The sequence below is a fragment of the Arachis ipaensis genome, chromosome B7 (genome assembly GCF_059453495.1).
Source record: "Arachis ipaensis isolate K30076 ecotype BB chromosome B7, ASM5945349v1, whole genome shotgun sequence".
NCBI lineage: Eukaryota > Viridiplantae > Streptophyta > Magnoliopsida > Fabales > Fabaceae > Arachis > Arachis ipaensis.
The window spans coordinates 138,814,217-138,841,929 of record NC_142442.1 but is presented as its reverse complement, the minus strand read 5'-3'; the positions used below and the strand labels follow the sequence as shown (position 1 = coordinate 138,841,929).

The following is a 27,713-nucleotide window of genomic DNA, read 5'->3' as shown; positions in this document are numbered from 1 at the left end:
TATGGGAAGCTGGCTGGTTATGAGTTTCTAATTAGAGTAATAATCTCACTGAACTAACACTAGAGTCACTAATTTCAGCCAACAACACCTCCATAGAAGGTTGTTAAATAAATTTATTATAAAAGTCAATAAAAATGAGTTTTATTGAATTTAAATTTTAAATATTTTATTTTTAAATTTTTATATTAAATATTAACTTATAACATTAATTTCTAAGACTTTTTTTTATTAATTAATAGCAAAATAGATAAAAAAAAAAGTTAACTATTTTTCTTTAATTACTACTATAATAAAAGTTTAGCTAATATATATTCTAAAGGCATAAGTTTGAGTTATGGATTAAGAAATTTTTTATAAAAAAATATATAAAATTTAGTTTCAAATACATTTGTTACATATTTATTAAAGAGAAAGTCTAGGGGGCAGCAGATTTTGTGGTTTTTAGCCATTAATTAGCCATCAATGATGTTTTTAATGGTGTGAGATTGCATCTAATGGTGTAAAATCATTCAATTTCTTTTTGATGGTTAAGTGCTGACTAGAATTTAACAAAAGTGCTGCTCCCTAGCACTCCTCTTTATTAAAATAAAAAAGTTAAAAACTTTCATTAATAGTAACTTTAATATGTGTCCTTATTATGATACATGACAGATAAACTCTAATAATAAATTTGGTAAAGTAATAATGGTGGTTGTAAATGCAGAGAGAAGGTTTGGGGTTGATAAAAGGGTGTGTTTGTTTGGTCCTTAATAATAAGCTTGGTGTGCATTATATATTGATTCTCCTTCAATTCATATCCATCATCAATCCTCTGTTTTCTCTGATCTGATCTTCCTTCAATTTTTTTATGTTATAGAAATGGCACTAGAGGCTGTGGTTTTTCCACAAGATCCATTATTCTCATATGCTTCTTCTACCACCACCACCAAGGATTATTTCTACTCATCCTTTCTCGGCAGCCACCACCACGATCTCATCGGAATTATAAACAACAACATCATTCAACAAAACCAAGCAACTAACAATTCCGACTCTTCTTCTCCTCCTTCCAACAACGACCACTGGGATCATTCTCACTACGCCACTTCTTCCAGCTCCCCTGACTGCTGCGCTGCCACTGTTGATCAACCTTCTGTCCCCACCACCACTGGCCGCCGCAAACGCCGCCGCACCAAAACCACCAAGAACAAGGAGGACATCGAGAACCAGAGGATGACTCACATTGCTGTTGAACGCAACCGCCGCAAACAGATGAACGACTACCTCGCCGTCCTTCGTTCTTTGATGCCTCCTTCTTATGTTCAAAGAGTCAGTTACTTTCTCTTTTCCAGTTTTGGGATAACAAAGAAAAAGAATCTCTTTACTAATTTGCTTTCTTTCTACTTCTACACCTTAATCATTGTTTACCTGACTTGACATGACACGAGTTCTCAACTAATCAAACATGGAAAATACTACTACACGCCATACATACTTTTCTTTGGTGAAAACTCAGGTGAAGTCGACTTCATGTGAAGTTGATATCTGAGAGTCGTTAGATAAAAATTTAGTCAAATTAGTCAAATTATCTAACGAGTCTCAAGTATCAATTTCACGGGAAGTCGACTGCACCTGAGTTTCCACAATTTTCTTTTCTTTATTATCCAATAATTTAATTATTTCTATTAATTTACAAAAACAGGGTGACCAAGCGTCTATTATTGGAGGCGCCATTAACTTTGTGAAGGAGCTAGAGCAGCTTTTGCAGTCCATGGAGGGTCAAAAGAAACCCAACCACCACGACACTACTGCTGCTGGTGGCGCCGCCGGAATGAATAGTAGTGGCCAATCATCGCCGTTTGGCGAATTCTTCGCGTTTCCGCAGTACACAACGCGTGGTCATCATCAGGGAAACAACAACGCAACGACGATGGCAGCGGAGCAGCAACAGAAACAGTGGGCGCCGGCGGTGGCGGACATAGAAGTGACAATGGTGGACAGCCATGCGAACCTCAAGATTCTATCAAAGAAACGACATGGGCAGCTGATGAAGATGGTTGTTGGTCTCCAATCTCTAAGCCTCACCATTCTCCACCTTAATGTTACCACTCTCCATGACTTCGTCCTTTACTCTGTTAGCGTAAAGGTATTTTTTTTTTTTTATTAAAAATACTATTTGTATACTAAAATATGTGATTAAAATTGGTAATTAAAAGTAGCCACTAATATATTTATGTATAAATATATGTGTAATTTAATTTATTTTTAATATGTTCTAACATATGTTTTATATTGATCGCTCTAACTTTTGTAGCTAATTTTGGTATACACATAATATAGTGAATTTTTTTATGTGTAAATAAATATTATTGTTTTAAATCACTACTTTGTAAGCAATAATTTAAAATCATATTTATAATAAAAAATACTATTTATATACCAAAATTAGTCACTAAAATTAATAATCCATGTATTTATATACTAATAGTTGATTTTAGTGGATAATTTTAATATATACATAGCGTAATCGTATTTATAAATACACATGAATTAATATACCTTACATATACATTTATCAAAGTTTAAATTTAGTAATTATGCTAGTCAAAATGAATAAAAACAGTTGACCACAAGATTTTCTATTTTTTACGTACATATATTTAATAGTGTATTGAAAATACTAATAAAAATTGATTAGTGTTGATTAAATGTAAAAGAAATAGATGATTTTTGTTGTTTATAATTTTAGAAATGATGTGTGTGAATTGGTTGGAACACAGGCAGAGGATGGGTGCCAGCTGAATACGGTGGATGAAATAGCTGCTGCTGTGAATCAACTATTATGCGCAGTTCAACAAGAGGCATCATCTTTCAACGAAATTAATTAGAATTCCAAGTTCATATTTGCCCTCTTTTTCTTTATTTCTATTTTTGAAAAAAGAATCTCTATTTCTCTAATTTGTGAGTAATTTGGGATATATATGACTATGTCCATTGCGGTGTTGGATGCATGTTTATATGTCTTTGCTCTTTATTTTTGTTCACCCTAGCTAGCAATTGTGCAAAACTACCTTATTAATGTACTCCTTTTTTCTATTGTTTATTTTTTTTAAAAATATTTGGTAACCAAAGAAAATTAGCTAAAAACAACCATAATTTGTCTTATTTAGTATTTATTAATTGTTACGACAATTAATAAATGCTAAATAAGACAAGTTCTGACTTTTTTTTTTCTCTCTAACATTACCCATTTTTTTTAGGAGACGGGGACGTTATTATTGCTTTTTAAAAAATTATCTTTTAAAAACTAACTTTGATAAGATATATTTTAAAAAATAAAAATTTTATCAAACCAGCTTTTTAAAGATCGTGTTAATAATGATATTGAAAGATCTGTCTAAATTTTAATTTGTTCATTCTATAGTGTTAGGACTTAGGAGGCAGTATTTTTGTTAAATTATAGCCAGTACTTAACCATAAAAAAGAAATTGAATAATTCTACATCATTAAATGTAATTTTACATTATTAAAAATATCATTGATGACTAATTAATGACTAAAAATCACAAAATCTACTGACTTCCTAGACATTCTCTAATCGAAATTTATCTCATTTTTTAAATTTTTTTTAAAAAAAATTGGATGTAGTTAATATATTGAAATGAAAATAAAAGATTTTAGCTAAACATTTTCTTTTATACTAACATGATTCATAAAATAACTGAATTTAATTAGCTGAGGAAACTGTTGCTCATGTGGCTCATTTTAAACAACATAAGTTTCATGCATTAATTTCTTGAAAAAACAAATTCTACGGAGAATTTCTTGTATGTTCTAAATACTCTTGTGAATTGGTCTAACATTAGTTTTCATTTTACTAATTAAAAAAAAAACTAAATTAAAAAAATAGACTTATACAAAATTTAATTAAAAAATAAAAATAATAAAAAATTATCAGAATTTATTATTTATTATTATTATTTTTAACTATTAACTCAAATTTTTTAATTTAATAATCTAATAATATATTTTATCATACATTTTTAAAAGTTGATGATTAATTAATAATTAAAAATAATTAATTTTAATAAAATTTTAATATTTCTTTTAAAAAATTATAACAAGAGCACTTAAACACCACAAAATTTCTCAACTGGATGCATATGTATATCTTCCAGAACAGAACAACACGCATTTTGAGAAGTCATACATATTGGTTGGTTGCCTTGCAATTCTAGGACAAAAATTTGTTTACTTTACTGTATTAGTCACGAGCAGCTATCATTAGGGTGGCAATAGATAAAATAAGGAAATGTTTAAATTCAATCTTAATTTTATTTGTGGTTAAAATTTTTATATAAATTCAATTTTATTCCATGAACAGGTTGATAATATCTCAACCTTCTTCTCACTCGTTCTTAACTTGCAAGTGTTTGATTCTATTTACGGATTACCAAAAAGATATAATATTATTATATATAATTTGATGATAATTTAAAATAGAACTGATTTTTATATAAAAAATATATTAAATTATCAATTAATAATTTTTTCTTAATAACTAAAAATTTTTTGTATTTAGTGAGAAATCTTTAGTTCAATATCCAGTTAAAACATATTTTTATATAAATATATAGTATATACATATATAAAGTGCGAGTTAGTCGGGTAGGATTGAGACTCAACTTGCACCCTACCCATACCCCCATTCTACCCGCTATGAATCGGAATCCATGCCCTACTCAACCCGCACGAAAATCATATCCACATCCTACCCTACCGCTACGAATCGAATTGGATATTCGCGAGAAGGATATATATTACTACCCCTAGCTATCATAGCATTTTTCATTTATAATTATATATATATCATGTGCAAATTGCAATTATCCATTTTTGTAGTCAAGCATTCAAGCTGGTTTTCTATATGTATGTACCGTACCATTCCTTCTCAACATTATTTCTTTTAGTAAAACCATGCTAGAGAGACAACAAAACTGTTTCTAAAGAATAACACTGATACGATGAGTGGCGGATCCAAAAAATTTATGTTGTGGGGGCAAAAATAATATACATTACTATTATAAGATATATTAATCTAAATTAAAAAAAATACACATTAATTATTCGAATAAAAAAAAAGCCAAAAATCACATATAATAAAATAAAACGAAAGATATTTTTTAAAATATTTTTCTATTATTATTTGTATAAATAAAAAATATATATTTTAAATTAGTAAATTGATCGATTGATTTTAGAAATTTATATGCAACATAATTACATATAATAAAATAGAACGAAAGATAAACAAATAAATAATAAGGATTACTAAATTGAGAATAAAATAAAATATATAAATTTATAAAGAGAATAAAAAATTAGATTAATACCTAAATTATAATTGCTTGAATTATAATTTGTAATTGAAAATATCAAAAAGAGAAACAATGAAATTGAAAGATACATAGAGTCATAAAGAGTTATATTAAAAAAAATAGAAAACTTAAAATTTACCTTTTGATGAAGAAAAGATGACCACTAGAAAAGAAATAGAAAAATAAGGTTAAAACTAAGAAGAGGATTTAAGAGAATAAAAGAGTGATGACGGCTGAGATTTGAGAATGAGAGAAGACTAAATTTAATTAGGTTAACTAATAATCAAAATGATAGAAAGATAAAATAGATTTGAGGCTTTAAATAATTAGGCTAAATTTATTTGTAATGGAATCATTTAAAATTTAAAATAGGACAATATTATATATGTATATATTTAAAAAAAAAAAGAAGAGTGGGGGCAAATGCCCCCCTATCTCACTACTTGGGTCCGTCCCTGGATACGATGATTTGTGATTAATTAGTATAACTTAATTAGTAACTAATCTTCCAGTATGCAATTAATTATATTAAATTACTTTTTTACTCTAATTTATGATAACAATAAAAAAATTTTTACACCAGTCTATAAATTCAGTCTAATAAAATATATAAATTTTGTTATAATTTCAATTTATATATTTAATTTTATTTTTATAATTTATTAATAAAAAAAATATAACAAAACTTTTTTTATTTTTGCATATTCTTTAAATTTTATTAAAATTACTCGACTCTTTTATTATTATTCAAATAACCTCTTCATATCGCGTGGCTATAGCTTTTACTTCAAATGGCCGAAAAGTAAATTATATACATATATACATATATGGAACAAAATAGGAGTCAAACCTACTATATATATGCTTACCATTATAATTATTAGCAGTATAAATAATCAAGTACCCTGCAGAACCATAAAGAAAACATAGAATTTTCCTATTGATTCATAAAATATATTATGTTATTTATATTTTTATATATTTTGGTACTATTATACTAACTATATATAGGAAGAGTTTCTAGTATAACTGGAACATCGCTGTTTCAATTGTTTTAACCGTTTATTTAAATTATATATATATATATATATATATATATATATGCAGCTTCATCAAATCCATATGTGTCGTCTTTCACGTGTGAATATTCTTTTTAACACTTTTTCTACCTCTGTCTACTTCCTCTTCGCGATTTCACCATGCAACTATATATAATAATGATGGCTATATATGGTAGATAGGAATCGTGAAAAAGGAGGTGGTGATTTTCTGCTGCGTCCATTGGAATAATTGGTAACAATGATATTTTTCTCGATCAACCAACCTTCACAAGAAGCAGAACATGGCACAAAACCCTTGCAAATGCAAAAGGAAAATAATAACTATGCCCTAAGAGTCAACGGTCATCATTAAGGATCTAGTTGCATTGTGGGTTCTCCATGACATTGGCATTGCTAAGAAATTCAAAAGTTCTAAAATTGGTTGTTTAGATCATCACCAATTTCATTTAATTTCCTCCAATCACACGCAGAGACAACCTTGATATATATCGTTCATAATTTCAACGAAATATGCTAAATATATAGTATGCCTAACGAAAATACTATTTTTCACTAAAATTAGTCAGCAAATTAAAATTAATCACTATGTATTTTGTATATAAATATATTGTTATTTAATTTATTTTTAATATATATTTTATAGTTTAACATATATGTTATACTAATAATTAATTTTAATAACTTATTTTAATGATGATTATATTCCTAAATACCCTAAGCTAATCAATATCCTTTCCTATATATATCACAAACAAATAATATTTTAGTTTAAAACTTGAGGAATGTCAAAATAAGTGGGTTATTTATAAAAAAGGTGGAAACTCAGGTGCAGTTGACTTCATATGAAGTTGATATCTAAGAGCTGTGAGATGATTTGATTAATTTGACTAAATTTTTATCTAACGACTCTCAAATATTAACTTCCCGTGAAGTCGACTTCACCTGAATTTTCACCTTACAAAAATAGTATTTCTTTTTCCTTTTACTAATAATCTTGTATTAGATATTAAGGATATAGTGCAAGTGAGAAGAGAAGAGATAAGTGAAATCTCGGTGTGTATGCATATATAGTAGTAAATATGATTTTGTATATTGAACATATAAAGCACGCATTCACATCGAATGGAAAATATGATGATTACTCATGTAAATTTGTCTTCGTATTTTTATGGAAAATTGATAACTAAATACAAATACATATTATGTTAAATAGTTTAGTTAATTATAAGGTGGATTCTACTTAATTTTTTTAAAATAATATGTAAGTTATTCTTTATAATGTGTCACATTTTAATTGGTTATTATTTTAACTATAGTTAGGTTATTTTTTAATTTATTATTTAAGATGGATATTAATATAATTTCCTAAAATATTAAAACCCCACTCCCATTAATAATTAAAGTATCTTCGTCACGTAACTTCGGTCCTTACAAGCATCGCCGTCGTCGTCGCCGTCGTGACAAGAAGCGTCAACCGTCGTCATCTATTGCCTCTCAGACAATCTCATCCCTTAACGTCGTTGTTAAATTTCTGTCGTCAGTAGCTTTACCGTCCTATCCAATATAGTCAGCGCCGACGTCATTGCTATCTCTTGTCCTCTCACTCGATTCCTCTTTTTACCGTGGATCACCCGTTACCAACATAAGTAATGTTTAGTTTGGTTATTAAATTTTTTCATTAAAACAACCTATCTTTATTTAATTACATGATAGAACATATATTCATATGTAAAATATAATATAATAAAATAAATCTATTCATAATACTTAAAAGTATAATTAAAATCAGGAACATACAAATATAATAGTAAAATTTATACTCTAAACAATTAAACATATCTTTTATCATATATAAATTATTTTAAAAAATAAATAAATTGTTAAAATTAATAACACAAGTTTAAAATGATAAAATCTAGCTTTCATAGAAGTATTTTTTATAGTATTTTTATTCTTTTAATTTTTAATTTATTCGTATTTTATTATTTAATTAATGATTAAACAAATTATTTTTATGAGAAATCATTTTTTGTATTATCTTAAAGAAGAGACCAATATAACAGTTTAAAAAATATTGTAAAAATAATATTTTAAATAAAAAATAGATAATATTAAAATTTTTAAATAAAAAAGTAAATTGTATAGATAGATATTTAAGAAATAAATATGAAATATATGTCTAAAATAAATAAAATAGACAAAAATAATTTTTCTATTTTTCAAGAGTACTCCCATTTTATCTGTTTGATTTATTTTAGGCATGTATTTCATATTTATTTCTTAAATATTTATACAATTTATTTTTGTATTTAAAAATTTTAATATTAAATATTTTATTTAAAATATTATTTTTAAGTTATTTTTTAAACTATTATATTGGTCTCTTCTTTAAGATAATACAAAAAATAATTTCTCATAAAAATAATTTGTTTAATTATTAATTAAATAATAAAATACTAATAAATTAAAAATTAAAAGAATAAAAATACTTTAAAAAATAAGATAAGAAAGTTGAATTTTATCATTTTAATTTTGTGTTATTAATTTTAATAATATATTTATTTTTTAAATAATATATGTATAATAAAAAATATTTTTATTTGTTTGGAATACAGATTTTATTATTATATTTGTATGTTCATTATTTTAGTTATACTTTTAAATACTCTGAACAGATTTATTTTATTATATTATATTTTACATATGAATATATGTTTCATCATATAAATAAATAAAGATATATTTTTTTAATAAAAAATTTAATAACCAAATTAACCATTAATTATGTGGGTAAGCAGTGACCATGGCAAAAAGAGGGCGCTGGCTATACTGAAAAGGACAGCAAAATTACGGGCAACGAGAATTCAACCATATCGTTAAGGGATGATGCACCGAAGAAAGAGAGATGGCATGAGAAGCAGTAGATGATGACGACGTCGGCGCTTCTTGTCACGATTTGAAATGACAGAATCTACGTGACGAAGTGATAAAGAAAGAATGGAGGCGTAGAAATGTGCTTCAATTAGCGGGAGTGGGGTTTTGATATTTTAAAAAATTATACCATTACCAATCTCAAATAATAAAGTATAAAATAACTCAACTATGGTTAAGATAATGACCAATTAAAATATGGCACATGGTAAAGAATTCGATGGTCCCGGAATGTTTGGACCATTAAATGGTCCCATAACAAAACATGTTTTTTTAAGTTTTTTAATAACTGTTAAATAGTTCTTATTTAATTTTAATTATAAATTAGTCTTTTATATATTATTTAATTATAAAATTTATTTTTTATTTTATAAATTATTTTTTTATCATTCATCTATCATGTTTATTGAGAATCAAAAACTAAAACAATAATAAATTAGATCTTCATTAATCGTAATAAATATTTTACTATCTTAATCGATTATAATTTTATTATTGATCCAATTACATACGTATTGGATTGGAAAAATCGTTTTTATTAAAAATTCAATCGATTGGATGCACAAACCAATCGATTGAAATTCAGGCTTCCCAAACTTCAATCGATTGGAATTGATACACAATCGATTGAATTTTGCAAGGCATGTGAGATTTTTCTTATTCAATCGATTTGTCATATTACCCAATCGATTGAAATCATCAAAGCAATGAGTTTAGTTAATTCAATCGATTGGTTTTGTCACCCCTCAATAAATTATTATTTTCGAAAACCCCATTTTTAAATTTAATTCTCCAAATACGAGTTTTTTTTATGCAAAGCAAGTTCGCCGCACTATAATTTTTATAGAGTTTGCCTAACCCCGACGAACTTCACTTCAAATTCTAAAAAAAATGGCTAACTCAAGTTCTTAAATTTCACAATAGACAATGATAACAATTATCATCGTCTCCAGAATATATAGGAGTACACAAGAATATTGGGGAAATAATAGATTTTTTTTAATTTATAATAAGAAAAAATCCTGGTTAAATGTGCCTTATTCCCGTGTATCTATGTATTTCTGGAAACGATGATAATGGTTGCCATTAATGTTGAAAAAGCCATGCTTGTTATAGGTATATTTTTGTGTACTCCTATGTACTCTTGTAGACGATGATAATGGCTTAAAAATTTGAGTTTTGTTGGTTTTGAAAAAAATTCGAGTGAAATTCGTCGGGGTTAGACAAACTCTATAAAAATTATAGAGTTCGAAAGGTCACTATAAAAAAAATAACAGAGGGAGGTTAACTCACCCTAAATAAAAAAAAAATCGTATTTGAAAAATGGAATTTTGGAAAATGATATTTTTTTTAAATGATAAGTAAAAATGATTTTAGTGTTATAGGAAGTGTATTGGAATTTTTTTCATTGGTAAATTTTAAAGATGTCAGTATATTTACGGATATTGAGATGGATGAATAATAGTATGAGAACGATGACATTAACCAAGAAGAGTTAATATGTGACAAAGATATGATGGATAAATAATATGAATATGAACAAGATTTTGGAGATGAATTTATTGAGGGAATAACAGAACCAATCGATTGAATTAACTAAACCAGATTGCTTTGATGATTTCAATCTATTGGTAATATGATTAATCGATTGAATAAGAAAAATTCGGCATGCCTTGCAAAATTCAATCGATTGAAGTTTGGGAAGACCGAATTTCAATCGATTGGGTAGTATAAGTAATCCATTGAATTTTAAAAATCCAACATTTTAGCCATTGTTCAATAGATTGAGTAATATGACCAATCGATTGATTTTTGCGAAAACCATGCTGCCTTGCAATTTTCAATCGATTGTTTTGTGATAACCTGTAGTCTAATCGATTGAGTTATGGGAAACCTGAAATTCAATCTATTGTTTTGATAATCCAATCGATTGATTTTTAAAGAAACACGATCTCAGGACGAACGTCACGAATCAAATATAAACTTTTAATCGATTAGAATGACCAAAAAATTTATTACGATCAATGAAATATCTAATTTGTTATTTTTTTTATTTTGATTGTTAATAAACATAATAGATGAATGATAAAATAATAATTTATAAAATAAAAATATTTTTTATAATTAAATAAAATATATGAGGTTAATTTGTAATTAAAATTAGAAAATGACTATTTAGCAGTTGTCAAAAAAACTTAAAAAACATGTTTTGTTATGGGACCATTTAATGGTCCAAATATTCTGGGAACATGAATCCAATGCCATGACACATTATGAAAGGTAATTTACATGTTATTTTAGAGAAAATTGAATAGAATTCATCTAACTATAATTATTTATTTAATAAATTTTAATTATTATTTTTGCATAAATACACGTGATGAGTAGTCACTAAACTGATAATAGTTTTGTAGTCTACCTAAAAAAAGATAATTAAGTCTCTTATATATAATATAAAATAAATTATTTTATGACAAAGCTATTAAAGAAGTATGTATTCTCTCTCTTAAAGTGATGATAAAGAAAACTTTACCGATTTAATTATTAATTATATATTGATTAAAGGACAATAAAAATCAATTTAAAGTAATTTATTTAGATATTTTTTATTTTATATTTATTAATTATTATCTGAAATAAATTATTTTAGATGTAATAAAAATGTAATTATAAATATTACATACATAAATTATAGGGTAAAAAACAGAAATAAGCCAAGGGAGAAAATAATTTACGTGAATAAGCCAAAACAAAAACTGCTTCATGAATCTACCAACGCACATATATATATGTAGTTCGAACCAGCTTGGTTCGAACTCCATTACTATATAATTCGAACCAACTTGGTTCGAATTATACACAAAGACATGCACACACATAATTCGAACCAGCTTGGTTCGAATTACACACAAACACACGCACACACTAATTCGAACTAGTTTGGTTCGAATTACACATACAATAATTCATGGTATAATTCGAATTATGCGGTTAAAAAATTAATAATTTATTAAAAAAATTTTATTAAAAATTTATTAAAAAATTAATAATTTAAAAATTAAAAATATATATATTTTATTTCATACGTTAAAAAAAAGCTAACAAAATATTTAATTACGAGACTTCTTTAAAATATTAATGAGCTATCAATTCGAATTCCATACAATACTTTTCTGTCCATTTTTAATAGTTCATGAATATTTTTTAATAAATTTTTTTAATAAATTTTTTTAAATTATACTACAAAAAATATTTTATCCTATGCAAAATAATTTAAAAAAAATTGCTTAAAAAATATTAAGAGTACTATAAAAATTTGTAATGTTATAATAACTTAGGTAAATACATGCATGTACTCAAATTTTAAATAAAATATTCTACATAGTCAATAATAATTTAGAAATGAAAGAAAATATTTTATTCTATACAAAATAATTAAAAAATATATTTTATTCTATACAAAATAATTTTAAAAAATGGCTTAAAAGATGTTATGAGTACTATAAAAGTTTGTAATATTCTAGTCATTTGGGTAAATACATGATAAAAATATTTTTTCTTTAATTTCTAAATTATTAGTGACTATGTGGAGTATTTCTTTAATGTCCTAAATCATTAAGACATTGCAAATTTTTATAGTACTTCTAACATCTTTTAAGCCATTTTTTAAATTATTTTGCATAGAATAAAATATTTTTGTGTGGTTTAATTTAAATAAATTTATTAAAAAATATTCATGAGCTATCAAGAATGGGCAGAAGAGTATTGTATAGAATTCGAATTGCTCACCATATAATTTGAATCAGAGTAATTCGAACTTCCATATGCGTAATTCGAATCATGTAATATCTCACCATATAATTTAAATAATTTTATTAAAAAATTATCATGAATATTTGTTAATAAATTTATTTAAATTATACCATAAAAAATATTTTATTCTATGCAAAATAATTTAAAAAATGGCTTAAAAGATGTTAGAAGTACTATAAAAATTTGTAATGTCCTAATGACTTAAGACATTAAGGAAATACTCCACATAGTCACTAATAATTTAGAAATTAAAAAAAAATATTTTTATCATGTATTTACCTAAATCACTAGAATATTACAAATTTTTATAGTACTCATAACATCTTTTAAGCCAATTTTTAAAATTATTTTGTATAGAATAAAATATATTTTTTAATTATTTTGTATGGAATAAAATATTTTCTTTCATTTCTAAATTATTATTGACTATGTAGAGTATTTTATTTAAAATTTGAGTACATGCATGTATTTACCTAAGTTATTATAACATTACAAATTTTTATAGTACTCCTAACATTTTTTAAGCAATTTTTTTAAATTATTTTGCATAGGATAAAATATTTTTTGTAGTATAATTTAAAAAAATTTATTAAAAAAATTTATTAAAAAATATTCATGAACTATTAAAAATGGACAGAAAAGTATTGTATGGAATTCGAATTGATAACTCATTAATATTTTAAAGAAGTCTCGTAATTAAATATTTTGTTAGCTTTTTTTTAACGTATGAAATAAAATATATATTTTTAATTTTTAAATTATTAATTTTTTTAATAAATTTTTTAATAAATTTTTTTAATAAATTATTAATTTTTTAACCGCATAATTCGAATTATACCATGAATTATTGTGTGTGTAATTCGAACCAAGCTAGTTCGAATTAGTGTGTGCGTGTGTTTGTGTGTAATTCGAACCAAGCTGGTTCGAATTATGTGTGTGCATGTGTTTGTGTATAATTCGAACCAAGCTGGTTCGAATTATATAGAAATGGAGTTCGAACCAAGTTGGTTCGAACTACATATATATGTGCGTTGGTGGATTCATGAAGCAATTTTCGTTTTGGCTTATTCACGTAAATTATTTTCTCCCTTAGCTTATTTTTGTTTTTTACCCTAAATTATAGATATTAAATTAAATAAGATAACTTTATATTATTATCTTTTTAATATTATTTAAAATAATTAGTTAATTACCTAAACTTTCTCAATATCTTTGGCATCGATATTGTTTACAATTAAAAATCGAAAATTATTCACTTAATAGTTGGAAAATTGATGACTGGATGCATGGTTCCTGAAGAAGCAAAAATACCATTAAATAGCTTGGTTTTTTTTGCATGTTTTGCTAATGATAGAATAATATATAATGTGAGATAATAAAATAATCTGAATATTTTTCTTTCATTTTCACTATGAATAATGCAATGTGCCACCGCTACATATATATGACTAGATACAAATCACCAGTGAACTACTGTGTCTTTGTCATGCTAATTAATATGTGACAAGTTCAAGAGAATGTCGTGATTGCTGCTGTGGTAATTTTCTTTACTTGTAGACAAATTTCACTGTCATGAAGATTGAATAGGGTATTGGACAAGTTTATATGTATGATTATTTATTTATGAAAAAGCATAGGTAACCAACAAGATTTTTGAATAATGTGTAAACAATGTGAATTAATAGGATTAAAAAAGTAAATTTAATTAGTAGCATTAAATTAGAATGTAGTGTATTTTCATTTGATTGGTGGTTATTCATGTTGTTCAAAATTTTAATTATTCCCCTAGTATTCCCCTTTATTTATATATGGTACCTACTATATGGGTCTTTAATTTCTAATATATTGGTTGTCCTTTAATTTCGGCGTAAACTGTAATAATGCTACAACCAAAACAAATTACACGGATGATGATGTCTATTAACCAATTTAATAAACTTTCACATCGAAGTCGTGAAGGATCCATTAGATTTTGTTGTCACTTCAGGGAAAAAAAAAAAGAAGAGAACTAGTAAGAGTAAAGAGGCCCCCACTATTTGCCTTAAGAACCTTTCTAAGAGGCGACTTCACTTCTTCTTGATTAACCTTATTATATTCGAATTCAATAATACTACATACCTAGTAGCAGCTTAATTTGAGTGTACTAATAATGTTGGTGATACCCGGCTTGTTAAGCATAAGTTCATTTTATCAACTTTCTTATTTTAAGTATAAAAATCTTTTGCATGTATTTTTACTATTTTCTAAGTGAGAACGTCAAAAATCTACATATCAGTAAAAAAATCAAAACTTTCAATTAAAAGTGTTTGGACCTCAAGTTTAAATCCAAACCTAATTCGATTTTAAGTAGTGCTTCAGAATAAACGCAAACAAATTATTAGGATAAAATATATTTTTTATTTTAATTTTATCTCAAAAATTAATTTTTAATTTACATCAAATATATTTATAATAACTCATTTTTTAAAAAATTTATAGCCAATTCAGTAACAATTTTATAAGAATAACTATCAATATAGACAAATCGAAAAATTTTAGGATAAATTAAAATAAAATAAAATTTAAAAATAAAAAATATAATTTATCTTTTATTTTATTATATTGTTATTCTAATTGCAACTAGTTTGGCAACAGTAGTGATAATAAATTTCTATATTGTCTTGATCATTTTGAACCTTCGAGGGTCCCATATATATATAGTTGCTGAATCCTGACGTCTTTATGTTTAATTTTCCATTTGCAACACAAAATTGCTAGCTTGTTGAGATGAGAGTGTGGAATAATGATTTAAGCTTCCATTGGAAATTTGGAGGGTATATTTGCAAGACAGGAGTGACTGTCGAACTAAAAAGTATACCTAGGTAGGTTATTGTCGGAACGAGTAATAAAATTAAAATATAGTATTTGTCACGCATATATTTCTGCCATGTGTAATATGCGTTATTTAATTTAAGGAGTTTGCTAGATAAACAATAATTTATATAAATAATAGATTCTAAAATTTGCCTAATAAAATAAAAATACACTATATTATTAAATTATTCACCTAAATCTTAATATTAGAATAGTTATCTGTACACCTAATAAATTAAATATCTAATATATCTATTGTTCATATTATTTAATATTTTTATTGTCTATATATACTTTTCTTTAATTTAATAATTTCTCATGACGCTCTATATATTATGTGGGCTGTGACAGGAAGATTCCTTTACTTTAAGGTGGTTACTTGTACAACTTTTATTATGACGACTAACATTGAAAATTTTTCTCTAACGAAATGATGAATATTCTAAATCATTAAAAGGTTGAAGAATCTTAGAACAGCTTCCAAGGAGTAGCTAGTATCATATCTTAAAAGAGATATCATTAAATTAATTGTTAGTAATATCTATGGAAAATTTTGGAAAATTGGTCGGACTCAGGAGGGAGAGCGCTCTTCAAAGTTTTTATTGTTATATATCTATAATTGGGCCTTTAAAAAAGTGGCAAGCACAATAATGAAGAGTGGAATAGATGGCCCATTTTGTCCATGAACCCATGAGAGCCCACCAAAAAAGAAAATTCACCTTTCAAGTTAGTCAGACGAATTTAAATTCTTTAAATTTTATATTTTTATTTAAAAAATTAAAGTGTAATTTCTTATTTTTTGAATATTTTTTTATTTAAAGTAAAATCCAAAATTTTAAAAAATTAAATCCTAGCCAGCGATATAAAAAAAGTGGTCCCAACGGCTAGAATTTTCAATTTGAATGGAGTGAGAGAAACAATGTCAGAGATAGAAAGAGTTTGATTCTCCGATCACACCCAAGGGTTGTTGCTTTTTCAACATCAGTTTCTTCAACGTCTCTTTGAAAGTTCGTCTCTCACATTGAGAGAAACCCTAGAATTTGGGGCTTTGGTGTTCTTCGTTCTTCTCCTTTCTATTCTCTCGTTTGAATCATCGGCACACTGATTTTCAAATTCCAGAAAGAAGAAGAATGGATCTTCCGCGAGAGGTAGATGATTACATCAAAGAAACCATAGATGATTTCTTGGGTCTACCGATTTCGTCGAAAACCCTAGTAACAAAGCTCCGAGCATCGCGAGAGTCTGAACGGCGACTCCAAGAACAGAACCTTTATCTTCTCTCCAAATTGAAGCAGAAAGACGAACTCGTCGAACGAACTAAGGTTTCACTTTCATTATCTTCTCTCCAAATAAAATAAGTTTTACTGTTTTCTATTTTTTACTTATTTCTTGGTTTGGAGCAGTGTGAATCGAGTATGAATGCTCAAGCCCTGAAGAAGTTCGTTGAGGAGAATCAGAGGTTGGCCATGGAGTGTGAGAATTTGCTGGCCAAATGCCAGAATTTGGAGAATGAGTGTGTACTGTTTGAGCACGACAGAGAGGCGTTGATGGAATTTGGGAACGATGCCGATGGAAGGGCGAGGGAGGCTCAGTCACGTGTCCTAGATTTAGAGCGGGAGCTGCTGTTGTTGCAGGAAGAATTTAGGAAATACAAGACTTACCATGAATTGGTACTTAATACTTTTCTCTTCTATATATATATATATATAGAATTTTTTTGTTGAATCTGTCAGCCATTGGTATGCTTTTTTCCTTCTAACAATCCTAATCAAGAAAATATTTTAATGCTAATTAACGGGACTGTAGGGGATTTCAGTGCTGAACAACATTTTTTTCTTTCAATCATAGCAGCTGTGACTTTATGAGATGTGAGTATAATTGTGTGTATGGTTCCTTAAATTTCTGATGTGGTTGGTGGCTAGATGATCATTCATTCATAGTTGGGTTGCTGCAATGATACAATCTTGTGATCAATGTGCTTTATCAGTGTGTTATACAACCTATGTGTACTAGTCAATCTTACTGTAAATCAGTTAATTTTCTTGTTCTTAAATGGTGAAACTCTAGTACCTTCTGCAAATTGCTAGTTCTAGTTCCTTTGGTTGGCAATGTTAACCCTGTATATTTGCTTTTCCCATGAAGGCTGATACTTCTTCTACATTCACACTTGAGGAAGAGAATCTACTTGACTCTCTTTTTGCAACTATTAGTAGTGGAGATGATTACTGTACATACACATTTTTGGAAGCAAATTCTAAGGATGAATACTGTAAGAAGTTGCTGACTATGTGGGACTGGTGAGCCCCAAACCTCTACACATTCTTCTCTGATATGTGTTCCCTTTTTTTTTCTCATAATTCTTTAGTCATTAATCTCTGTAGCCAGTTTTAACTGTTATATCGTGGCTCGTTCTAGTAATACATGCAGCATAAATAGTATTGGAATATTGGACTCACATACTGTTGAAGTTATCTTTTCATTTTTGCAAATTCAGTTTTTTGAGCTTGATTTTTTTACTATGGATTTGGTAGCTTAAAGCCCTCAACCCAGAAAGTTTTGTCACTAGTTGCCAAAGTCAAATCACTTGAGAAAGATAAGGAGCATCTGACAACCAATCTTCTCAAAGCTGAGGAGGAGGTAATGATTGGTTGACCTTTTGTAATTGTTGGATGTTTATCATTCATTAGTATCTAACCTAGCTTTGTATGCACAGGTCAAATTACTTTTTAATGAAAATAACACCTTGGAGAAAGAGAACAAAGTGCTATTGAAGTATTACAAGGAAAGAAACCATCCAAGTTCTGGTGAGAAACATACCAGCAGTGCATCTGCAAAGGTAATACATTAATAAATTCAGTCTTATTCATTTTCACTATACTTGTGATATGCACTATATGATTGACCTAATTATCTCTCTTTTAACTCTTGTTTTCAGTCAAACAAGAGGAAGTCTAGTCCCAGAACAAGTAACCCGATAGACAGGAAGCTTGATTTTGATGATATAGATTCAACACGACAACCATTGTCGCCCTTGCGAATGAACTCGCCAGATTGTAGAATGCATAAGAAATAACAAAATAGACCATTGTAGTGATTTGCCAGTTGTATGTGTCGGTCTTGGGTTTGGTATGTAATACTAATAGTCACTATGCAGGCGGGGAGAAAGATTTCTTTCATTCTTGCCATTGAAGTTTTAAAAAGGAATTTACTAACATAATTGGTCAGAGAAAAGAAAGCATGAAAATATTTTATTGCTTCTCTTGGAAAGCTAAGTGGACTATTCGTTGTGTTAAAAAAAATGACTTCTCTCTTAATATTACTATTTTTTTTTTATCACATTTCTATAAAATAAATACTTTTAGAAATAAAAATCTAAATATAAAATAACTTATTTATAAGTTACTTTTAATAGAACCATTTATTGTTGGTGGCTACTCCAATGAAGATTTTATCATTGTCACCATGTGAAGATATTTCATTTTAACCATTGGATGATAAATTGTGGGCTTGATTTTCAGGGCTTGATTTTCATATGTTATAAAAGTGGGACTTTTATTTAAAGTGTGGCCAAACAAATAAATTACACTTTTTAAACAAAGATCATCATAAAAAGATGTTTTTGACATTTTCATTGGAATAGTTGCCTTTGTTGTTTAAGCTATTTTTTTAAAAGAAGTTTAATTAAAATGTTTATCCAAATTGGGTCAGTATTTTCATTCTTGCTTATGTTGTGGTTGTTTTGGTACTTTTGTCAGTTGAGTTAATGTTGACGTTGCATTTTTTATGTGTGTGTTTTGATTGTTTTATGCAAAAAAACAGCAAAACCTTATGCTTGCCCTTAATTATTAGTCTACCTAGCATTACCCTTTCTATTTATACGTGTTTTAGTATGAAAATGCGAGACTTGTATTGTGACAGGAGCATGAGAAGGAATTTTTACTTAAAGACTTGACAGTAGAAAATCTGGTTGGCGGCGATAGAAGATTAGGTGAGAGGTTTGTTCAAAGAGAGTGTATAGAATTCTAATGGCTGGTTTCTTTTCGCGTCAATCATAAAGCGTAATAGAGCTTTCTAATCTTTTGGGTAATGCTAGGTAGACAAAAAATACAGCCAGAACTTGCCTTATTTAGCATTAATTAATTGTCGCAACAATTAATGAATGCTAAATAAGGCAAGTTATGGTTGTTTTTGGCTGATTTTCTTTGATTACTAAACATTTCCAAAATAAAAAAAGGACAACAAACGAAACATACTGATTTGCTTGGATCCATAAAAACGCTTAACAAGGACTTCCAAAGCTTTTAAGTTTTAACCTATTCATAGAAGCCAAAGTGATGAACATGATAATATAACTGAATGATTATCATGTAGTTACTAAGATGAGGTTCTTAGCACTGTAAAAAGATGTAAAAATCACTCACCACAACGATTTCTTTATTACATTACGATCAACATTGTCCTTTGGAACAAAGGCTCCATTTGCACTCACAGATAATCGAGTTAACTTCTTTCTGCAGTTAAATCAACAAATAACCAGCATTTTAATTCCTCTTTTTTTGGGGGGTGTTTGGGGTGGAAAAGAAGAAGGGGTGCGTGTAACTGTATTTCTAAAGAACAATAGGATAAACTGATAAAGCACCTAAATTGACAAGATGCCAGGCTGCCTGTCAAGCCAACAACATGTTCAGCCAGTTCAACCTCATCCACACACTGCCTGGAATGAACTTTGGTGAAATGAGTTGCTAATTTTGCAAGCACCTCCAAGGTAATTTAACACAAAAAATGTAGATGTTCAAACAAGGATCATTGGTGAAGATTCAAAATAAGACTTTATTTCTGGTGAAAGGTCAGTTCCTCAACCTCCTCAACAGGCGGACGCCACCAACTGCTATATTTATCAGGATTCTTGTACTTTTTCTGTTCCCTAAAAGATCATGCAATCAATGTTATTGGGTGCCAGAGTAATAGGACAAACAGAATAATGCAACTAAAATTTAAAGATGAGAAAGGGGATGAAACTGATCACAATAATTTATCTGTAGACAATTTTAAAAATATTATGACTATGTGAAAAATTACAAATTTTTAATTATAAGAAAAAAATTATAACACACTTTTATATGTGTATAAAATAACACATGCACTCACTAAAAATGTATTACACTCACCAATTCACTTTAGTTACACACACTCACCTTCTGACAAATACACACACCTCACTATTATACACACACACACACTCTTTTATACTTGTTGCTCACTCGTTTTTATTCTTAATTCTTGTGCACACACAATAATTTATTCTTAAATATGGGGACAATAATACATCCTTCTTTCATACCTCTACCATCCAAAAAAGAGATAGAAATATGATAGAGAAATTAAAGGATTCTACAGAAAATTGGGTGCGTGGGAAAAGGGATATTCTCAAGCTTGTAGCAGGTCACTTTCAGAATCTTTTTAAAGTTTCAGAGAATTTAGATATGAATATTTGCATAAGCCATATTCCTGTTAAATTGACTGAGGATATGAATGGGGAGCTCATGGAGGAGGTTACTAATAAGAAAATCAAAGAGACTACTTTCAGTCTGGAAAGTCTTAAGGCACCAGGACCAAACGGTCTAAATAGTCTCTTCTTTCAAAAGTACTGGACAACTATTGTTAAAGAGGTATGTGATGTTGTTAAGAGTTTTTTTATGACGGGAATTTACCAAGCAGCTTTGGGAAAACTTTTATAGTTTTGGTTCCTAAGACTAATCACTCAGAAACTCTTAATCAGCTTAAGCCGATTAGTTGCTGCAACTTTATTTATAAATTATTTCTAGGGTGTTGGTTATTAGGCTTAGAAAAATAATAAATAAGATCATATCCCCTATTCAAAGTGCTTTTGTGGGAGGACGCCTGATTCAAGATAACTTGGTAATAGTGGAGGAAATGTTCCATGATTTGAATAGAAAAGGGACGAATGCTTTCAAGAACTTAGCCATTAAGATTGATATGAATAAAGCTTATGATAGGATGGAGTGGTCATTCCTAGAAGCAACTCTAAGGACATTTGGGTTTAACCCGCATTGGATAAGATTAAGATTAATGGACTTTTGTCGACGACCATTGAGCCGCAGAGGGGACTTAGGCAGGAGGATCCCCTATCGCCGTACCTTTTTATCATAGCGGCTGAGGTTTTCACCATCCTTATGGATAAGGCTAGAGAAGAGGACAGAATTTCGGGAGTTAAAATCGTCCCTACTGCACCAGCTATTTCACACCTCCTTTTTGCGGATGATTGTATAATTTTTTCAAAAGATAGTGAGGAGGAAATTTATCAGCTCGTTACTATTTTGAACATGTACACCGAAGCCTCAGGACAGAGAATTAACTTGGACAAGTTTGGGATCACGTTTGGAAACCAGATTCCTATTAGGAATAGAGTAGAAATAGAAGAGATTTTGGGTTTGTCAGCTTAGGATAAACCAGGTAAGTATCTTGAGTTTTTGGCTCACTAGGGAAGATCAAAGAATAGAGCTCTCAGTTGGATTGAGGACAGAGTGGTGGATAAGCTAGGAGGTTGGAAACAAAAACTCCTTAATCAATCTGGGAAGGAGGTCCTCATCAAATCAATAGTTCAAGACTGCCTATACTATGAATGTGGTTCTTTTTCCTAAAGGGTTTTGTCAACGGCTTAGTAAGAGAATAGCCAAATTTTGGTGGGCGTCTTCAGGTAAGGAAAGAGGTATCCATTGGAAGAGTTGGGATAAGATATGTGCCAGTAAAAAGGATGGAGATATTGGGTTTAAAGATTTATATAGTCAGAATATAGCACATTTGGCAAAACAAGCGTGGAGAATTTTGGAAAATCCTAAAGCAATTTGGGTTCAGGTACTAAAAGCTATTTACTTTCCAAAGGAGGATTTTGAAGATGCTAAGGCAGGAAGGGCAGCATCATGGATGTGAAAAAGTATTGTACATAGTAGGGATTTTCTTTTGAGAAATAGAAGATGGTTGACAGGGAATGGAGAGAGAGCTAGAATCCTGGAAGATAAGTGGATAATGAACATGGATAAGAATCTTGTGGTTAGAAATCTTGATATTAAGTTTGTGAAGGATCTAGTTGTTGAGGGAGAGGGGTGGAATATGGATAAGTTAAAGATGTATTTTGATGGAACTTCGGTCGATAAAATCATTAGAACCCCAGTAAGTATTTTTGGAAGGGAGGATAGATTTAGCTGGCCTTTCAGAATGGATGGCAATTACACTATCAAGACGGGATATCATGTTGCTAGGAATGAAAGGAGCTTCGGTAATAATAATAGCCCATCTACCAATGAAGACTTAAAGTATTTGTGGCAGGAGATTTAGAAATTAAGAGTTCCTCAAAAAATCATAACCTTTTTATGGCGAGCTTCGCATAACATATTACCTGTTTTTGGAAATCTTTTTAATAAAAGAATAACTATATGTCCTATTTGTTTGCAGGAATCAGAGACCACTGAGCATGCTTTGCTGCTATGTCCCTGGACAAGGGCAGCTTGGTATGGAGCCCAAATTCAATGCTACCCTACGACGCTAACAGTTTTTTCTTTTAGAAAGTGGATGATGGATCTTCTAGGAAAAATGAAGCTGAATACAGGGGCTAACTATGATCTTTGCAGCAGTAAGGTTGGTTTTCTAGTTTGGGAGGTGTGAAAAGCAAGAAAGCAGTATATCAGAAGACTAATCCTAATCCTATAACGGTGATTTGCAAAGCTAAACTAATGGAACTAGAATTTGCAGAAATGACAGAGGAACCAACAAAGAATTCAACTAATGCAAGAAGAACAGGCAGCAGGATTACCTGGAGACCGCCACTGGTAGGATGGATCAAATGCAATGTTGATGCAGCGTTTGTTGAAGCACACTCTGCAGGAGCTACTACAGTGGTATTTAGAGACCATAACGAAACCCTTCTCTCAGGAATTAACTCCACAATAGTCGCCACTTCGCCATTAGCTGCGGAGGCATTAGCGGTTAGGGCAGCTTTAATTATGTCACAAAATTTTCAAATGGAGAAAGTTATCATAGATTCAGATAATCAAATACTCATTTAGCACTAAAATCACATGCATCAATTGCAGAAATTCAAGTTATACTAGAAGACATATTGTATTTAGTAAGAGGCATTCCAAATTGTGGCTTCACTTGGGTGCCCAGAGAAGCAAACTCATTAGCGCATGAAGTGGTGAAGTTCACAGGTCAGGTACTCTCCACTAGAATTGGATCATGTTTAAGCCATTGTCCATCAGAAACATTCTCCGAAAGGATCATTTTGCCATCTCAAGATTGGCAAACAGATCGTGACTGACGACAGAAGCTATTTGGGAGCTGAGGAGTTCTAATTAGGTTGCTGTGGAGGACAACTCGATGCTCTAGGTCACAGTGCGGATAACAGAGGCAAAGCTTGGAGATGAGGTAGAGGGGGCTAGGAGGGTTGCTGCATTGATGGAGGAGTTTGCAAAGGTGGGCTCATTGACATTAATCTAGGGTTTTGAGATTGTGTTATTGGTAGAATGACGAGGTTGTGTCTGATGCATGTGCGGACAACTACACCGAAGGGAATGAACGCAACTGGAAGGATGTGATGAGGCGTTGTAGACGAAGTGACTGCGGTTAAAGAGACGGTGAGTTAACAAGATGTGCACTGCCGCTGCTGGAAGACGGGGGGTTGTCGATGACGGCGTTGAAGATGCAGTATGGCTGGTGCTAAGAAGACGAGACTGTTGGGGTGATGGACTAGAGACGAACGACCTTCAACGATGTCACTAGTGCTTCAAGTTCCGTTCACTGCGTCACAATGCTGAAGTGTTGAAGCTGCTGCGATGGCCACCAAGTCTCTCGCGCAAAGGGGGTGGGGAGCGTGGGTGGGTTTTGGGTCTTTTTTTTTTTTGGTCTTGGGCTAAGCCCTTCAACCTTACCCAAACCCAACAACCCACCCACCCCAAATTCAGATCCCCTTTTTTACATAGATAGTTAGACTTTAATAACTTAATTCCTGTGGAAGTTGAAAGTAGTGAAGTTGAAAAACAATGCACCCATGACCTCCTTTTCATACCGGTCTTCTTCTCTTCAACATCTTCTTTTTTTTTTCTTTTTTTTTTTGAGATCTGAATTCGATGCTTGGATGATTGTGCCGGTTTGTTCAGGTCTCCTCCGCTGGCAGCGCCCTTGATAGAAGCTCTGTTGCAAAGGGTGAAGGAACCCACAATTTCTCACTGGGAGTTCCTCTCTACTAAATTGCTCGATTCCGATGTATAATCCTTGTTTCGGATTAAGCTTGAAAGGTAAGTTGATTGTCTTTCTCGTTTTTCTTGCCGTATTTCTGTCTTTTTTAATTTTGTACCAGTTTGTGACTGTCTTCTGGTTTAAACACATGTTGCTCCTCTGTCCGCTACCCCCCTCCGGTTCCTTCCCTGACTTCAATGACCACCTGATTGGGTACTGTTAAAACCCGGTTTTTATTTTGCTCGATTGCACCTTCGTGATGTATAGGTCTTCCTCCAATTCTTCTAACTTTCTCTGCTTCTCTTCTCAATTGGGTTTCAATTATCACTGGTAATCTCACTGACCAATTGCTTGAAAGTGTACCTGCTGCTCTTTGTGTTGCTATGAGATGCGCTAAATGATTTCCCTCCCTTGGAGTCCAGATTATCCCGGCATCTGGTAAATCTTTCAAAAGATGTACTATGTCCTTTAAATAAGCTAGTATTTCGCCTATATGAGATTTTGACTTTATTGATTGTATTAATTTTAAATTATCTGACTCTAGTAAAACTTTTTTCAACTGCAGATTTTTTGCCATTATCAATGCTTCCCTGAGTGCTAATGCTTCAGCTTCAAGACTGGAGAAAGCCTTGATTTCTGTTGCTGATCTTGTGATAAATTTTCCTTGCCAATCTCTAAGAACTGTTGCAGTTGCTCCCTTCTTATTAGATTTTCTGAAGCTTGCATCCATATTGATTTTCAACCAATCATTTGGTGGAGCCCTCCAGGTAACGTTTCTCATCCTCCTATTTTCTGCTCTTTTGTGCTTCATTTTTACCTGTTCGATTGCCGATAAAAATTTAATTTGCATTACCTTTGCTGCTTGAATTGTTCTGTTTGGACTGATTTCTTTTCCTTGAAAAATATGATTATTCCTTTGTTTCCAAATAGCCCAGCACATGAATCCTAAACTTCCTATCCGTTGTTCCTGCATTTCTCTGCCTTCCTGTTTTATTTTGTTGATTATTTTCAGCATCCATTGAGCAAATGTTCGAATTGAATTATTCACCGGTATTGCCTGAATTTGTGCTCTGAACTAAGTAGGTCTTGTCCATGGACATAATAGGATAGCATGCTCCACTGATTCTTCACCATCCCTGCATATCCTCCATATTGGACTGTTAGTAATTTTTCTTTTTCAAAGATTATAATTAACTGCAATAATATTGTGTGAGGCCTTCCATAAGAACAGCTTTATTTTATTTGGTATTTGCATCTTTCATATCTCACTCCATATTTTCTTTATATTATCACTAGAAGATGTTCAATTATCCTCACCAACTCTCTCTTCATATTTGGTAATGTAATATCCTGATTTTATAGTATAATTTTCATCTAATCTGTGTGGCCAGAAGAAGCCATCTTCCTTATTGAAGAGACTTATAGGTATGCTTAGGATCTTTTCTTTTATATTAGGGGGAAACACCTGTCGTAATAACTCTTCATTTCATCCTCCCCCTTTCACCAATAAGTCTTTAACCAATGATATTCTATCATCCCGGTAAATCTTTAAACTCCCACATTCAATAATCTAATTGTCTTTTCATATATCAATATTACTTCCATCTCCAATGCTCCATCTTCCATTCCTTCTAATAAAGTCTGTTCCTTCCACTAAATTTCTCAAAACCCAAGAGTCTCCATTTTTTGCCTTTGCCTCCCAAAAATTTTCATCCAAAAAATATATTTCTTTTAAATTTTTTGCCCATATTGCCTCAGGATTCTTTACAAGTCTCCAAGCCTACTTAGCCAAATATGCCATATTTTAATTCTCTAAATTTTTGAATCCCATCCCTCCATCCTTCTTACTATTAGTCATTCTTTTTCAACATATCCAATGTGTTCCTCTTTCTTTCCCTGATCCATCCCACCAAATTTTTGCTATTTTGCTTTCTAATCTCTTGCAAAAACTCTTTGGCAGCTTTACCACATTCATGACGTATGACGGTATAACTTGAATCACTGCTTTAATTAGGATTTCTTTCCCAACTTGATTAAGGAGTTTCTCTTTCCATCCCTCAATTTTCTTATTAACCTTTTCCTCTATTCATTCTAGCGCTTTTATCTTAGATCTTCCCCATTTCGCAAGTAGGCCCAAATATTTTTCTGGATTATCCCAAGTAGATATTCCAAGAATTTCTTCAATCTGTACTCTTATATTTATAGAAACTTGATTCCCAAATATTATTCCAGATTTATCCAAATTTATTCTTTGACCGGAGGCTTCTGTGTAAGCATTTAAGATTTGAATAAGTTGATACATATCCTCTTCTCTAGCTTTCGAGAAAATGATGCAATCATCAGCAAACAAAAGACGGGTTAAATTCGAAACATTTGGAGATAATTTCATACCAGTAATATCTCCTTCTCTCTCTGCTTTATTTATCAAGATAGTAAATACTTC

At 30.0% G+C, this 27,713-nt stretch overlaps 3 protein-coding genes across 4 annotated transcripts; 2 read left to right on the top strand and 1 right to left on the bottom strand.

Moving 5' to 3' along the window:
* Nucleotides 1-678: 678 nt before the first annotated feature.
* Nucleotides 679-2,990, top strand: LOC107606174 (transcription factor bHLH96). 2 transcript variants are annotated; one of them, XM_088493582.1, is made up of 4 exons: nt 679-761; nt 857-1,308; nt 1,682-2,125; nt 2,760-2,990. In XM_088493582.1, the coding sequence occupies exons 1-4, from the start codon at nt 698-700 to the stop codon at nt 2,865-2,867; spliced, it is 1,068 nt and encodes a 355-aa protein (XP_088349708.1). In that variant the 5' UTR covers nt 679-697; the 3' UTR covers nt 2,868-2,990. The 2 variants fall into 2 exon arrangements, with proteins under 2 accessions (XP_088349708.1, XP_088349709.1); XM_088493583.1 differs by having other exon boundaries at nt 698-729.
* Nucleotides 2,991-16,838: 13,848 nt separating this feature from the next.
* Nucleotides 16,839-19,250, top strand: LOC107606173 (uncharacterized). Its single transcript, XM_016308176.3, has 6 exons — nt 16,839-17,337; nt 17,419-17,685; nt 18,158-18,312; nt 18,547-18,652; nt 18,729-18,851; nt 18,951-19,250. Exons 1-6 carry the CDS (start codon nt 17,146-17,148, stop codon nt 19,086-19,088), a joined length of 981 nt encoding a protein of 326 aa, XP_016163662.1. The 5' UTR covers nt 16,839-17,145; the 3' UTR covers nt 19,089-19,250.
* Nucleotides 19,251-25,436: 6,186 nt separating this feature from the next.
* LOC148554319 (uncharacterized) lies at nt 25,437-26,081 on the bottom strand. The gene has a single exon (XM_088495101.1). It carries the CDS (start codon nt 26,079-26,081, stop codon nt 25,437-25,439), a length of 645 nt encoding a protein of 214 aa, XP_088351227.1.
* Nucleotides 26,082-27,713: the final 1,632 nt, after the last annotated feature.